This window comes from Sinocyclocheilus rhinocerous, unplaced genomic scaffold, assembly GCF_001515625.1.
Source record: "Sinocyclocheilus rhinocerous isolate Xijiao unplaced genomic scaffold, SAMN03320098_v1.1 scaffold295, whole genome shotgun sequence".
NCBI classification, from domain to species: domain Eukaryota; kingdom Metazoa; phylum Chordata; class Actinopteri; order Cypriniformes; family Cyprinidae; genus Sinocyclocheilus; species Sinocyclocheilus rhinocerous.
The window spans coordinates 160015-172856 of NW_015647035.1; the positions used below are offsets into that span (position 1 = coordinate 160015).

General features: G+C 36.8%; 1 protein-coding gene across 2 annotated transcripts in view; it reads left to right on the forward strand.

Annotated features, from left to right (window-relative positions):
- LOC107708403 (protein kinase C epsilon type) overlaps positions 1 to 12842 on the forward strand; it is a 96355-nt gene that overhangs the window by 54806 nt on the left and 28707 nt on the right. For both annotated transcript variants that reach the window (XM_016512604.1, XM_016512605.1), the window contains exons 4-11: positions 1380 to 1414; positions 1914 to 2002; positions 3108 to 3237; positions 3655 to 3762; positions 4225 to 4259; positions 4488 to 4581; positions 6707 to 6897; positions 7015 to 7188. In XM_016512604.1, the coding sequence (XP_016368090.1) occupies positions 1380 to 1414; positions 1914 to 2002; positions 3108 to 3237; positions 3655 to 3762; positions 4225 to 4259; positions 4488 to 4581; positions 6707 to 6897; positions 7015 to 7188 (856 nt within the window). The remainder of the gene's footprint in view (positions 1 to 1379; positions 1415 to 1913; positions 2003 to 3107; positions 3238 to 3654; positions 3763 to 4224; positions 4260 to 4487; positions 4582 to 6706; positions 6898 to 7014; positions 7189 to 12842) is intronic.

Consider the following 12842-nt stretch of genomic DNA (forward strand, 5'->3'; position numbering starts at 1 on the left):
ACACTGGAGCGAGCTCTGGGGCTGGAGCTGACACTGGAGCGAGCTCTGGGGCTGGAGCTGACACTGGAGCGAGCTCTGGGGCTGGAGCCAACACTGGAGTGAGCTCTGGGGCTGGAGCCGACCGCCTTCTCCTCCTTAGATTCCCCTTTAGGTTCGGGGTGAAAGGCGTGGTCGGCGGGCTTGAGTGAGGAACCGCCGGCGAGCTGGAGAGTGCCGCGGCCAGCGGGCTTGACTGAGGAATGGCCGGTGGGCTGGAGAGAGCCACGGCCGGCGGGCTTGGTGTAAGAACTCACCACTGGACTGTTAATTTACCTCCTGGTCAACAGGTGGCGCCTCTCTCCAGGTTCCTGCTGATTACTAACATTCATTAAGCCTGATGTGAGACACCTGTGTTTAGCCCTATATAAGTGGGTTATGTCATGCTTTATTGTTCAGTCTTGAGCCTATGTTACCAGTTGCCTGCTGAAAGCTAAGTCTGTTTTGTTGAAGTTCTTTGACTCTAGTTTCTGCTTTTCTCAGTTTTTTGAAGCGCTGCTTCTTTTGTTTTTGTTGCACTTTTCTTCAGTAAAGATTGCCTTTTGCTGGAGATCAATGACTCCCTGTTTTTTGCTACCTCTGCTCTTGGATTCTTTAATTGGGGAGTTAGCTCAATCAGTAAACTCAGTAACTTTGAACGTGAGAGACCTGGGTTTGATCCCCATCTAGAACAACCCCGCTACACTTGGCTTTGGAACGGCCGGTGGGCTGGAGAGTGCCGCGGCCGGCAGGCTTGACTGAGGAACGGCCGGTGGGCTGGAGAGTGCCGCAGCCGGCGGGCTTGACTGAGGAACAGCCGGTGGGCTGGAGAGTGCCGCGGCCGGAAGGGCTAGTTCTGGCATTTGAGTTTTAGTTTTAGTCTGGCACCCAGACACCGGTAGATCCCTTCCCTCCAGCATAGTCCCTTGGTGTCTGGGAGGTCCATGGGGCGATGGTAGTTGGCCCTGAGCCAGAACAGAGAATTGATGGTGGCGTCATCCAATGACGTCGCCACAGCGAGTCCGCAGAATTCCCAGGCGTACTCGAAGAAGGGGAGCTCTCTATAGGCTAGAGCAATAAAACGAGCTGCGATTTCCATGGCGCAGGGAGAAACAAACTGGAAAACAAAAACACTTTCTAAAACGAAAAAAAAAACACGGGGAGAAGAGGCGCTGCTCACTGTTTTGGTCCGGAATTCTGTCTCTTTCCTCACATACAAAATACAGGAAAATAGCTTTTTTTGTGTGTTCCATTTTTTTTCATTCATTCATGTCTAATCCATAGTATACTACAATACATGCTGGTGTGTTTAGTGTCACTGTACAATAATAATAATAACTGATCTCTCTTCCTTTTCTTCACAGGGGTGTATTAGGAAAGCAAGGGTATCAGTGCCAAGGTAGGCAAATACCTACAGTATATTTCTCTGTCAGATGTTATGTTCATCAGCTTAGACAATTTGTTAGCTCATCAAAAATGTTAGCTACTCTAAATCTAAAGCAACAAAACACCTTAGGAACATCATCTTCATCATGTAGGACTTTTCCATACACCAACAGTTCAAAGTGAACGGTTTAGCTAACAACACCATAAAGCACCATGATGACTCATTATATTCCACAGATTTTCTTCAAAGTTCTCTGTTTTCCACAGAATAAAATAACACCATGCATGTGTGTTTTCTGCGTAAATAGTGACAAGTTTTATTTTTAGATGAACTGTTCCTTTAAGTGGTGACTAGCTCACAATCTGAAATGAAGGAAACTACTGGCATGGACAGGAACCTCCTAAAATATCATCTATATTTTAGCCCAAGCATTCTTATCTGTGAGCCCAGAGTAATATATCAGAAAGTGAAGTAAAGCTGATTTCATCTCCTGCTTGTTTCTGTTGATCAGTGTGCACCTGTGTAGTTCATAAACGCTGCCATGAGCTGATCATCACGAAATGTGCAGGTCTGAAGAAACAGGAGGACACCACAGAGGAGGTGAGAGGAACCTGCAGAAAATCACATATGATGTCTCACGTTTAATTTCTCAGTTATCACTAATGAGAGTAGAATATAACGTTTTGCTTAGGTTTCCTGCGTGTTTCTCCTGAGAAAAAAAGAACCCATAAATCTCAAACATCTCCTCTATAGTTTTGAACTGTGAACAAAAATGATTGGAAAACAATGTCAGTGATTTCAATATGAGGGTCAGAGACGAGATGTCTCAGTTTGGTGTCCACATCAAATTAAATTTACAAAAGTGATTTTATATACATAGAAAGCATTTTAAATGCAAGGAAAGTGTCTGCTTTAATGTTTCAAATAACTTTTGTGAAAATAAAATGTCAAATTATGGGTCAAATAATGTTCCATCGTCATTCAGTGTAACAGATATTTATGTAAAAATTTAAAAAATGCTTATTATGACCTGTAGGCTACTTATCAAAATATATAAAGTGATCATACTAAATTTTATTATAATTTAAATATTTGAAAAGTTTTTGCTGACAAATGGGTAAAACCCAGTGGTTTGAAGGATAGTTGCAAAGATTGGTAAAGATTTAATTAGTTTTTTAATGTCATCTAATGATTCCTGTTCTAAACATGCCTGACAAGATTTTTTTGTAAATGAACTGTTACAACGAATGACATGGTAAATAATGGTAAAAAAAAGTATGATAGTATTTTTGCTCAGAAACAGGACACTTTCTAATGTACAGAAGAAGAAAAATCATGCTTGAAAAGTTCAGTTATGCTATTCATGTTTATTTTAAAGCACGTGAACAATGTAATATTTTTCTACTTAATTTTAGGAAATATCCAGTAAATATTCTGAGCTAAAGAGCAACACCTCAAAAATAAATCTTGCCTCTGGCATGGAGTGTTTTGACTGCTAAAAACGGTGTAATCTTTATCATAGATGTAAATGCCCACAGTTGTAAGATCATAATCATGTTTTATGATTATAATTTATTTATTTATTTTGGTTTGGATGTGCGTTTGTTAAGTAAATAAATAAATAAAAAATCACTGCATTTTGCAGCTTCACTTCTTTAAAAATCGCTGCATAACTGTCTTCCTGATCCTCTATCGCCCCCTCCAGGTGGGATCTCAGCGCTTCAGCGTCAATATGCCTCATAAGTTCAGTATTCACAACTACAGAGTCCTGACATTCTGTGACCACTGCGGTTCATTACTGTGGGGCCTCCTGCGGCAAGGACTCCAGTGCAAAGGTGAGAGTGGCATTCTGGGAAATGTAGTTAAAGAGTTCTCACAGCAAAAGCTTGAAAAATCAGGGACATTTAAATTAATTGATGATTTAATGGAATTTGTATAGAATTTTCTGTTGTCAATGCACATTTTTCTAGTGCTAAAATTTTAGTAGTCTGTTGTGTGGTTTCGTCATTTTTATTATTTTTACATGTGTTTTTTTTTAATCATTTTTTATTTCATTTTTATGTTTAGTTCCGTTTTTAAATTTTATTTTAAGTAATTTTTAATTAATAGCTCTGGTTTTGATTTTAGTTTTAGTTAATATCAATGCTATAACACTGAATCTTCCAAGATTCACGCATACTCACACTGCCATGCATTGAAATACAGTACATTGTAACTTCTCATGCCGTCTCCCTTCATTTATCTGTCCTCAGTTTGTAAGATGAATGTGCACAAGCGTTGTGAAAGTAATGTAGCTCCTAATTGTGGGGTGGACGCCAGGGGCATCGCTAAGGTGCTGTCTGACCTCGGAGTCACTCCAGATAAAAACTGTCTTCCTGATCCTCTATCGCCCCCTCCAGGTGGGATCTCAGCGCTTCAGCGTCAATATGCCTCATAAGTTCAGTATTCACAACTACAGAGTCCTGACATTCTGTGACCACTGCGGTTCATTACTGTGGGGCCTCCTGCGGCAAGGACTCCAGTGCAAAGGTGAGAGTGGCATTCTGGGAAATGTAGTTAAAGAGTTCTCACAGCAAAAGCTTGAAAAATCAGGGACATTTAAATTAATTGATGATTTAATGGAATTTGTATAGAATTTTCTGTTGTCAATGCACATTTTTCTAGTGCTAAAATTTTAGTAGTCTGTTGTGTGGTTTCGTCATTTTTATTATTTTTACATGTGTTTTTTTTTAATCATTTTTTATTTCATTTTTATTTTTTTGTTTTAGTTATTTCAGTACAGCAACTTTGAATGAAAATGGGAAATGTTGCCTTGGCTCCAGATAAACTCTCCGGCAGCGTCCAGAGGAGAAAAAAGGTGAGAGGGAGAATCATGGGTGATTAGAGTCTGCACTAGACACTAGCATATAGGACTGAGAGGTCAAAAGCCTCCTCCATGCAGCTGTAGATAATAGGAAATACACTCTGATGATTACTAATGACATAATGGTCTTTATAGCGAGCAGCACTTAGGTACCAGATTAGGCCTCCTGAAACATAATGATGATTGAATGATGAAGATGATTTGTTGCTGTTTTTAACGCAGATCTCTCAGGGTCCAGATCCGCAGCCCTTACCCATATCCCCGCAGTTAGAAGAGGATCGATCCAAATCTGCACCCACATCACCATGTGACCAGGGTAAACACACACTCTGAGCTCTGCAGATTTTGTGTTATACACAACTTTATGTGGCAGACGTTTGATTACCACGTAAAATTATTTTGGCTTGTCCTTAAAGGGATAGTCAAACCAAAAATGAAAATTCTGTCATTTACTCACCCTCATGTCATTCTAAACCTGTAAGACTGACTTTCTTCAGCGAAATATAATATAAGATGAATAATGTTGGTTAGAACACAGATTTGGTTCCCAATGACTTCCATTGAATTTTTTGTCCATACAATGGAAGCCAGTGGTTAACTATTTGGTTACCAAAATACTTCAAGATATCTGCTTTTGTGTTCAGCAGCAGAAACAAACCCATACAGGTTTAGAACAACATGAGGGTGAGTAAATGATGACAGCATTATTGATTTTGGTATGCCTTTAATTTTATAATGCATTTAAAATGGAAGTCCATGAGGACTTTGTACCAAAATGTGAAGCTTGTATTTTGCCATGCAATGGCTTTGTGTGACAAACAAACTGAATTTTCATTGTTGTCAATGAAATCAGCTAGCTAATGGTCTAAAACAGCCATATATGTTTAAAAGCTACTGCTTTTATTATTCTTTTATGGTGCTTTATTATCATTTTATTGTCATTTTTATTCATTATACGGAAATGAACGGCTAGGATATTTCAACTCTAATTCAACTCTAGTTCAATGCATAAAAACATCACATGAGTTTGACAACCAGTGCTTTACAAATATGTGATTTCTGATATTCATCACATGACTATATAACTTTAGACAGGCAAGGTTAGAAAGTAGTTTTATCACACTAGTCAGTGGCTATACACTACAATTCAAAAGTTTTGGAGTCAGTAAGATTGTTTGGTTTTAAGTCTCTTATGCTTCCCAATACTGAATTAATGTGATCAAAAACACAGTAATATTGTGAAATATTATTACAGTTTTAAGTAAGTGTTGTCTATTTGAATATATTTTCAAATTTAATTTTTTCCTGTGATGCAAAGCTGTATTTTCAGCATCATTGCTCCAGTCTTCAGTGCAGGGCCGTTTCTAGCCAATTTGACGCCCTAGGCGAAATCCCTATTGCCCCATTATTTGTAAATTGACTGTTAAGATAAGCATTTTGCACAATTTAGTATCTGTAATATCATTGTGTTGCCACTAGATGCCTGTATAGCCCTATGTAACAATCCCTAGTGGCTAAGACGGTGGTTCTCAACCCGCGGCCCGTCACGAATTCAAATGAGGCCCACCGTGCTGAACACAATAAAAAAAACTTTCAGTTTTACAATTCATTTTAGTTTTTACATTAATTAAAAAATGTACTAAATAAATATAAGCTATAGCCTAATGTTTTTATGTAAAATAATTTAGTTTTTCATATATTATTTTCAGACATGAGCAGTACTCACATAGCCTAATTAACGTTACGCATTTAAAGTAACGACCAAGTGGCCAGCGGCAGACAGTGAGCATATGTTTGATCAATTTAGCATCGATTAGATATCATAATATTTAGGCTATAATATTATAAATCAGGTTGGTTTGTATTGCTGACGTAATATGTATCCAGTGGGGGCGGCAGTCATATTTCAGGGTGACCGTGCCACCCTTTATCACAACCCTGCTAAAAGTGCCAGTACGTGCGCTCATTGGCGCCCCTTCAGCTGGTGGCGCCCTAGGCGACCGCCTAGCTCGCCTATGCCTAGAAACGGCCCTGCTTCAGTGTCACATGATCCTTCAGAAATCATTCTGATATGATTATTTGCTGCTCAAGAAACATATCATAATGTCATCAAATTTAAAAACAGCTGTGCTGTGTAAATATTATTTAGTGTAAATATTCTTTGATGAGTAGAAAGTTCAAAATAACAGCATTTATTTGAAATAGAAATCTTTTGCAATATTACCAATGTCTTTTCTGTCACTTTTGAGCAATGCAATGCATCCTTGCTGAATAAAAGCATAAACAAATTCTACAGTATCACACTTTCAAAACTGGAAACACACTTTTATTGTACATGCATTACAGTAAACATGCTTGTTTGTTTTTAGAACTGAAGGAGGAGACAATGTGGGGTCTGAAAGTGTGTAATGCGATTTGGCTTTTTGTTTTGTGATCTGCAGATATAAAGGACCTGGAGAACTTCAGAAAGGTACTTTCGTTTGACCATCGCGGTGAGGAGCTGAAGCCAGCCTCGTCCTCCTCTCTGTCCGAGGCCAGAGAGAACGGAGAGGTGAAGACGCTCCAGACCAAAAGGATGACGCTGGAAGACTTCTCCTTCATCAAAGTGCTCGGGAAAGGCAGCTTCGGCAAGGTGGAGCTTTGTGATATTCTGTCCTCTATTTTTAGGATTATGTGTCAGCTTTGTTTCCTGTCAGCGGTGTAACTAGTAGTTTGGTTTGTAATAAAGGCTCAGTTGTTTTGTGTTCAGGTGTTGCTGGCAGAGTTAAGAGGCACTGATGAGGTTTATGCGGTGAAAGTGTTGAAGAAAGACGTGATCCTGCAGGACGATGACGTGGACTGCACTATGACTGAGAAACGCATTCTAGCGCTGGCCAGAAAGCACCCTTACCTGACCCAACTCTACTGCTGCTTTCAGACCAAGGTAAGAGACAGCGTTTCAGCTCATCCTCATTACAAACTCTAAAATAACGAGCAAAATGGACAATGAACCAGTCAGTCACCAAGATATTATGCTTCTTTAGAAATGATGTTTTGCAGACTGCCTCTAGATGGAGCTCTAATATTACATGCTGTCAGGTATTCAGAAAGCAACTCTTGATTTGTCCCACTTTTAGAGATCCGACAGCAGTTTAGCTCTTTATCTGAAGAGGGCAAGATTGTGGCTGGGGGAATAGCCACAAAAATAGGTCCATTCATCAAGAATATGGACATATTTTAGTCATTTAGTCTTAAATGTTTAAATTTGGATAGTCAGGTTTCCAGCCAACAAGGCGTTTAATTAAAATGAAAACCAGCCATTAAAACAGAAATAGGTTCTTATATTGAAAATAAATTAATACAATAAACCAAAAGTAAACTTTTAAAATTAGTTGCCATAGTTTTGTGCCTCGAAATGTAAATAAAATATGAATAAAAAAATATGTATGTGGGTCAAAGACGTTAAGATGTCCGCATCAAAAGAAATAAATATGTCATAAATTGATGTTTGTTGTAAATATCCCTGACAAGATTGTTACACTGAATGACATTTTAGTGGGTCTCTTCTGTAAATCAGGGGAAGGTCTTACGGGTTTGAAACGACATGAGGGTGAGTCATTAATGACAGAATTTAAATTTTTGGGTGAACTAACCCTTTAAACCCTTTGTAGTCTTTGACCCATGTATTGATGCACTTACATTTCTTCTTGTTATTATAAGATATTTTAAAAAGCACTTTAACCTACATGTACTTTTTTTAATTCCCTAAAATAACTGACATTAACCAAGAAAAAAACAGGTTTCCAAAATAATTGATCTACCAAATAAAGCCAGACTAATTAAATAAAAGCATACAGATAAAAGTAATAAATCCAAAAACTAAAAATATGTAATAATAATAATAGTAATGATTATTATTATTGTGTAACCCTTTTTAAAAATTAAGTTATGTAATTTTAATGAATATAATAGAAACATGTTGGTCTTATTAAGAGCTGAGCTCTATTTGCCTTATTTTAAAATTATTTTCAGGTCTGGAAAAGTCATGAGAATTTCTATACTGACAAATACATATATACCATTATGATCAGCTCTGAAAATAGTTTTTTGTGAATGTGTTCTATATACAATGATGATGATTATTACAAATATTTATCCAATATCAGTCTCAGTCAGATTATTATAGGTGGTAAATTGATTATTTATTGCACTGACTTGTCATAATTCTGAATGTTCTTATTCATTCCGCAAACTGCTACTGGATCAGGCGAACCCTGCAGCTGATCACACACACACACACACACACACACACACAAATGCTTGGTCAGGTTGTCTGTACTTCTGCAAGTGTTCCCTGACACAGAAGGGCAAGCACCTGTTTGAAGGGAACATTTCTTTTATGGTCTATAATAAGCCCATCAGATAAACACTCCACATTAGGTCACCATTCTAATTCTCGGTCAGTTTCTCTCGGTCTGCTGGTGTGATAATTGTTTTAGATGGAGCCGTCTGTTTGAGAATAGCAGTTGCAGCCAGGCCTAACCTCACATGAACATCATGTTTATTTTCCTCCACTAAAACCTGGAGTCAGCCATCATGACGGCATTCTCTAATTTATTTACTTCTGCAGTTTCCCCAAACAAGCAAAAAGAACATTGTGTCCTTTACTGCGAACATGAGTGGGAGGAGGTGGGGAAGAGGAGGGGAATGAGCGCGGGGAGGAGGAAAAGGCCGAGTGTAGGATGAAAGAAGGTAGAAGATGACCTCTGAAAGCCCTTAAAGATGATAGTATTGATGAGCTTTAACTCAAAGTCACCGTTATTTAATCACTTCTGCTGCATTTATAGGGCGAGTAGAGTGATGACAGATGGGGGAATGAGATCGGGAAATGCATGTGCTGGATAGGTTTATTATAGTTAACTAAAACTGAAACTAAAATTAAAAGGGGACCTATTATGCCAAAATCACTTTTATATTGTTTTTGAACATAATTCTGTGTCCGCAGTGTGTACACAACCACCCTATTGTGGTAAAAACCCATCCACTCAGTTTGTTATTTTCCCCATGAATCAGAAACGGTGTCTCAAAATGAGCCGTTCAGGAATGTACTCCAGTGTGACGTCACATTGGAACAGGCCCCGCCCACGACTGGTAACGACAGCCTTATTAGCTTAGCTCCTCCCCTGAGTGAGCTGTACACAGTCCGCCATGTTTACCTCCTCACTAGACCATTTAAAATCAGCATTTAAGTAAGAAATATATTCTTATAAAGCTACTAATTCATATAATATGAATTGATTCATATTAACAGCATAGACAGTAGGTACTGAACATTACGCTGCTGTCACACAGATCTAATATACACATGCGATTTCTTTCCGAGCTGTTTACATTCACAGACATAACCCACTGTGTTTATGTGAATTTTGTGTGCTTTTGACATAACCTTGTGTGTATTTGACAGTTTAAGCGAAATGAGATGCGAAAGAGAACTTAATTTAGTACTCACGTGATGCACCGTCTGACAGCCAGATCTCTGTGTGCGTGCTTTGTATTTGCATTTAAAGATACACGCACAAAAACAGCAAATGTTTGCTTCTGTTAAAAAAAATGGTCATTTTTAGCATGGTATAATAAATTATCTGTGGGGTATTTTGAGCTGAAACTTCACAGACACATTCTAGGGACAATTGAGACTTATATTACATCTTGTGAAAAGGGGCATAATAGGTGCCCTTTAAAACTATTTAAATACATTTTCATTACTTGAAATAAAATAAACATTAACTGAAATAAAATATGAAAAACTTTTCTCTCAGCTACTTGCCAAGACAAAATTTCTTATTTTAATTTAGTTTAACTTTGATGTACTAAAATAACTAAAACTGAAATAAAAAAGTAATAAAAAAAGATAAATAGACATATATAAAAAAATATATTTAAAAAAAATGACAAACACCCAACAAAATCACAAACTTTTAACTAATTTGAAATGAAAAACAAAAATATAAAAATAAAAACTGACTCAAAATGTAAAAAAAAAAAACTATAAAAGTATACGTCATCTGAAAGCTGAATAAATAATCTTTCCATTGAATATGAAAAACTTTTCTCTCAGCTACTTGCCAAGACAAAATTTCTTATTTTAATTTAGTTTAACTTTGATGTACTAAAATAACTAAAACTAAAACTGAAATAAAAAAGTAATAAAAAAAGATAAATAGACATATATAAAAAAATATATTTAAAAAAATGACAAAAACACCCAACAAAATCACAAACTTTTAACTAATTTGAAATGAAAAACAAAAATATAAAAATAAAAACTGACTCAAAATGTAAAAAAAAAAAACTAAAAAAAGTATACGTCATCTGAAAGCTGAATAAATAATCTTTCCATTGATGTGTGGTTTAAGATAGAACAATATTTGGCCGAGATACAACTATTTGAAAATCTGGAAACATGAGGGTGCAAAAAAATCAAAATATTCAGAAAATCACCTTTAAAGTTGTCCAAATGAAGTCCTTAGCAATGCATATTACTAATAATAAGAAGTTGTTGATATATTTACGGTAGGAAATGTACAAAATATCTTCATTGAACAGGATCTTTGCTTACTGATTTTTGGCATAAAAGAAAAATCGATAATTTTGACCCATACAATGTATTTTTGGCTATTGCTACAAATATACCCGTGCTACTTATGACTGGTTTTGTGCTCCAGGGTCACATATATCATTGGACAGACCAATGGCAATTAATAGAAACTGGGGATAAATGTGACGCTTCTTACGCCAGTAAATTTTTCTCAGGGTGGTTTATTTCAAAAAGGCAAGAACAAATACTAATGTCTTGAATGCAAAAAAAAAAAAAAAAAAAACACTTTTCCACCTTTATTTCTCAAGAAAAAAAAAAACAGCTCTTATACTGTATACTGAATTGTCAGAATGAAATCTGTGCCAACTTTAGGCTTTTCAATTAATATATTTTTTAACTTTTGTGTAAATAAACTTTTTGACTCAAAACCAACTAACTCCTATCCACCTTATCTCTAACATAAGAGCTGGTGTGACCACTGCTATTTGTTATTACATTATCATCATTTATTAACATAATCATAAGCACACTGTTTTGTAGAGTAAATTGTTTTACTGTTTACTGCATTTTGTTGTTCGTCTAGTCATTTACCTATATGAGGATATGCTTTTAATGTCCAGACATAGCAGAAAAACAATATATGATCAGACTCATGCATGACTGAAAATCGTGAAACAGTAATATGTATCCTTTGTATTTTCCACTACATGATTTTTATGATCAGAAGTGTCAGTAAAACATTTATGAAGTTACAAAAGAATTATATTTCTAATGAATGCTGTTTTTTTAAAATTTCGACTGAATGAATCCTGAGGGGAAAAGATGTATCAGTTTCCACAAAATATGAAGCCGCACAAGAAGTTTCAACATTCCTAATAATATGAAATGTTTCTTGAGCAGCAATCAGCATATTAGAATGATTTCTGAAGGATCATATGACACAGAAGACTTAAATTGTGTTTTTGGTGCGAATCAAACAAGAAATGTAGTCTTTTAACCATGCTTAGAAAATATAATTATTGGCATTTATATCTGTAATATTTTGAACCAAAGTTTGTTTATGGAGGGATTTGTTCTTGTGTTTATTTTGTACAAGAAAGTGATTGCCATTAGCCTTACATAATGTGGCTGTGATGCTTATCAGGCCTGATGTGTATTCCATATGCTGTTTGTTTTCTTTTCAACTCTCCCTCACACTCTCTCTCACACACACACACACTCTCTCTCACACACACACATACACTCTCTCTCTATCTCTCACACACACACACACACACACACACACACAGTTCTTGCTTTGGCTCACTTGGACCAAATATTCTGACTAATACAGCAACATCTGATGCTGCATTATGTTAAATATGAGGAAATTCTCTGTTAAATATGAGAAAAATTAAACAAAGAAACAAAATCTAACTGAGACAGCTGAGAGTGTTTTGGTCAGAAGTGTACATTTATAGGCCTAATGATCGCAGATTAAGTAAAGATTTGATTTATCCGCAGATTACATTTTGGACACAGATTGCAGCGTTTGGACTGCAGCGTTGCGTTTAATCAGATCTTGAACTAAGTGAATGCAGGTGTGTGTTCCCTTAATTTTTCTTTCATTTTTTTTTTTTTCTTGTTTTCTCTCATCAGTTCTTTGTTGCCTCACACGTAGCATGGCAGGCTGACCTCTTGTTGACATGCTCCGTTTCTCGCTCCATTTCGTGTTCCCTCAATGCCTAATTTGCCATCAGGCACTGCTGAGGACGCCTTTGCCCGGACTTGCTCTGCCCCTCACCCCCAGAAACAGCCTCAGCATCAGCAGAGCCGAGGTCTTGCACCGATCCCCGCTTATGTAACCCTCTGATAGACTTTCCCCATAGATACTCTTTAACCCATCGCTTCCAATGCTCAATGAAATTATTTGATGTGTATATCGAACCAAGTAAAAGAGTGCAATAAAATTAACTACCGTATTGTCCCGAATATAAGACGATATTTTTTTCTTGGAAATA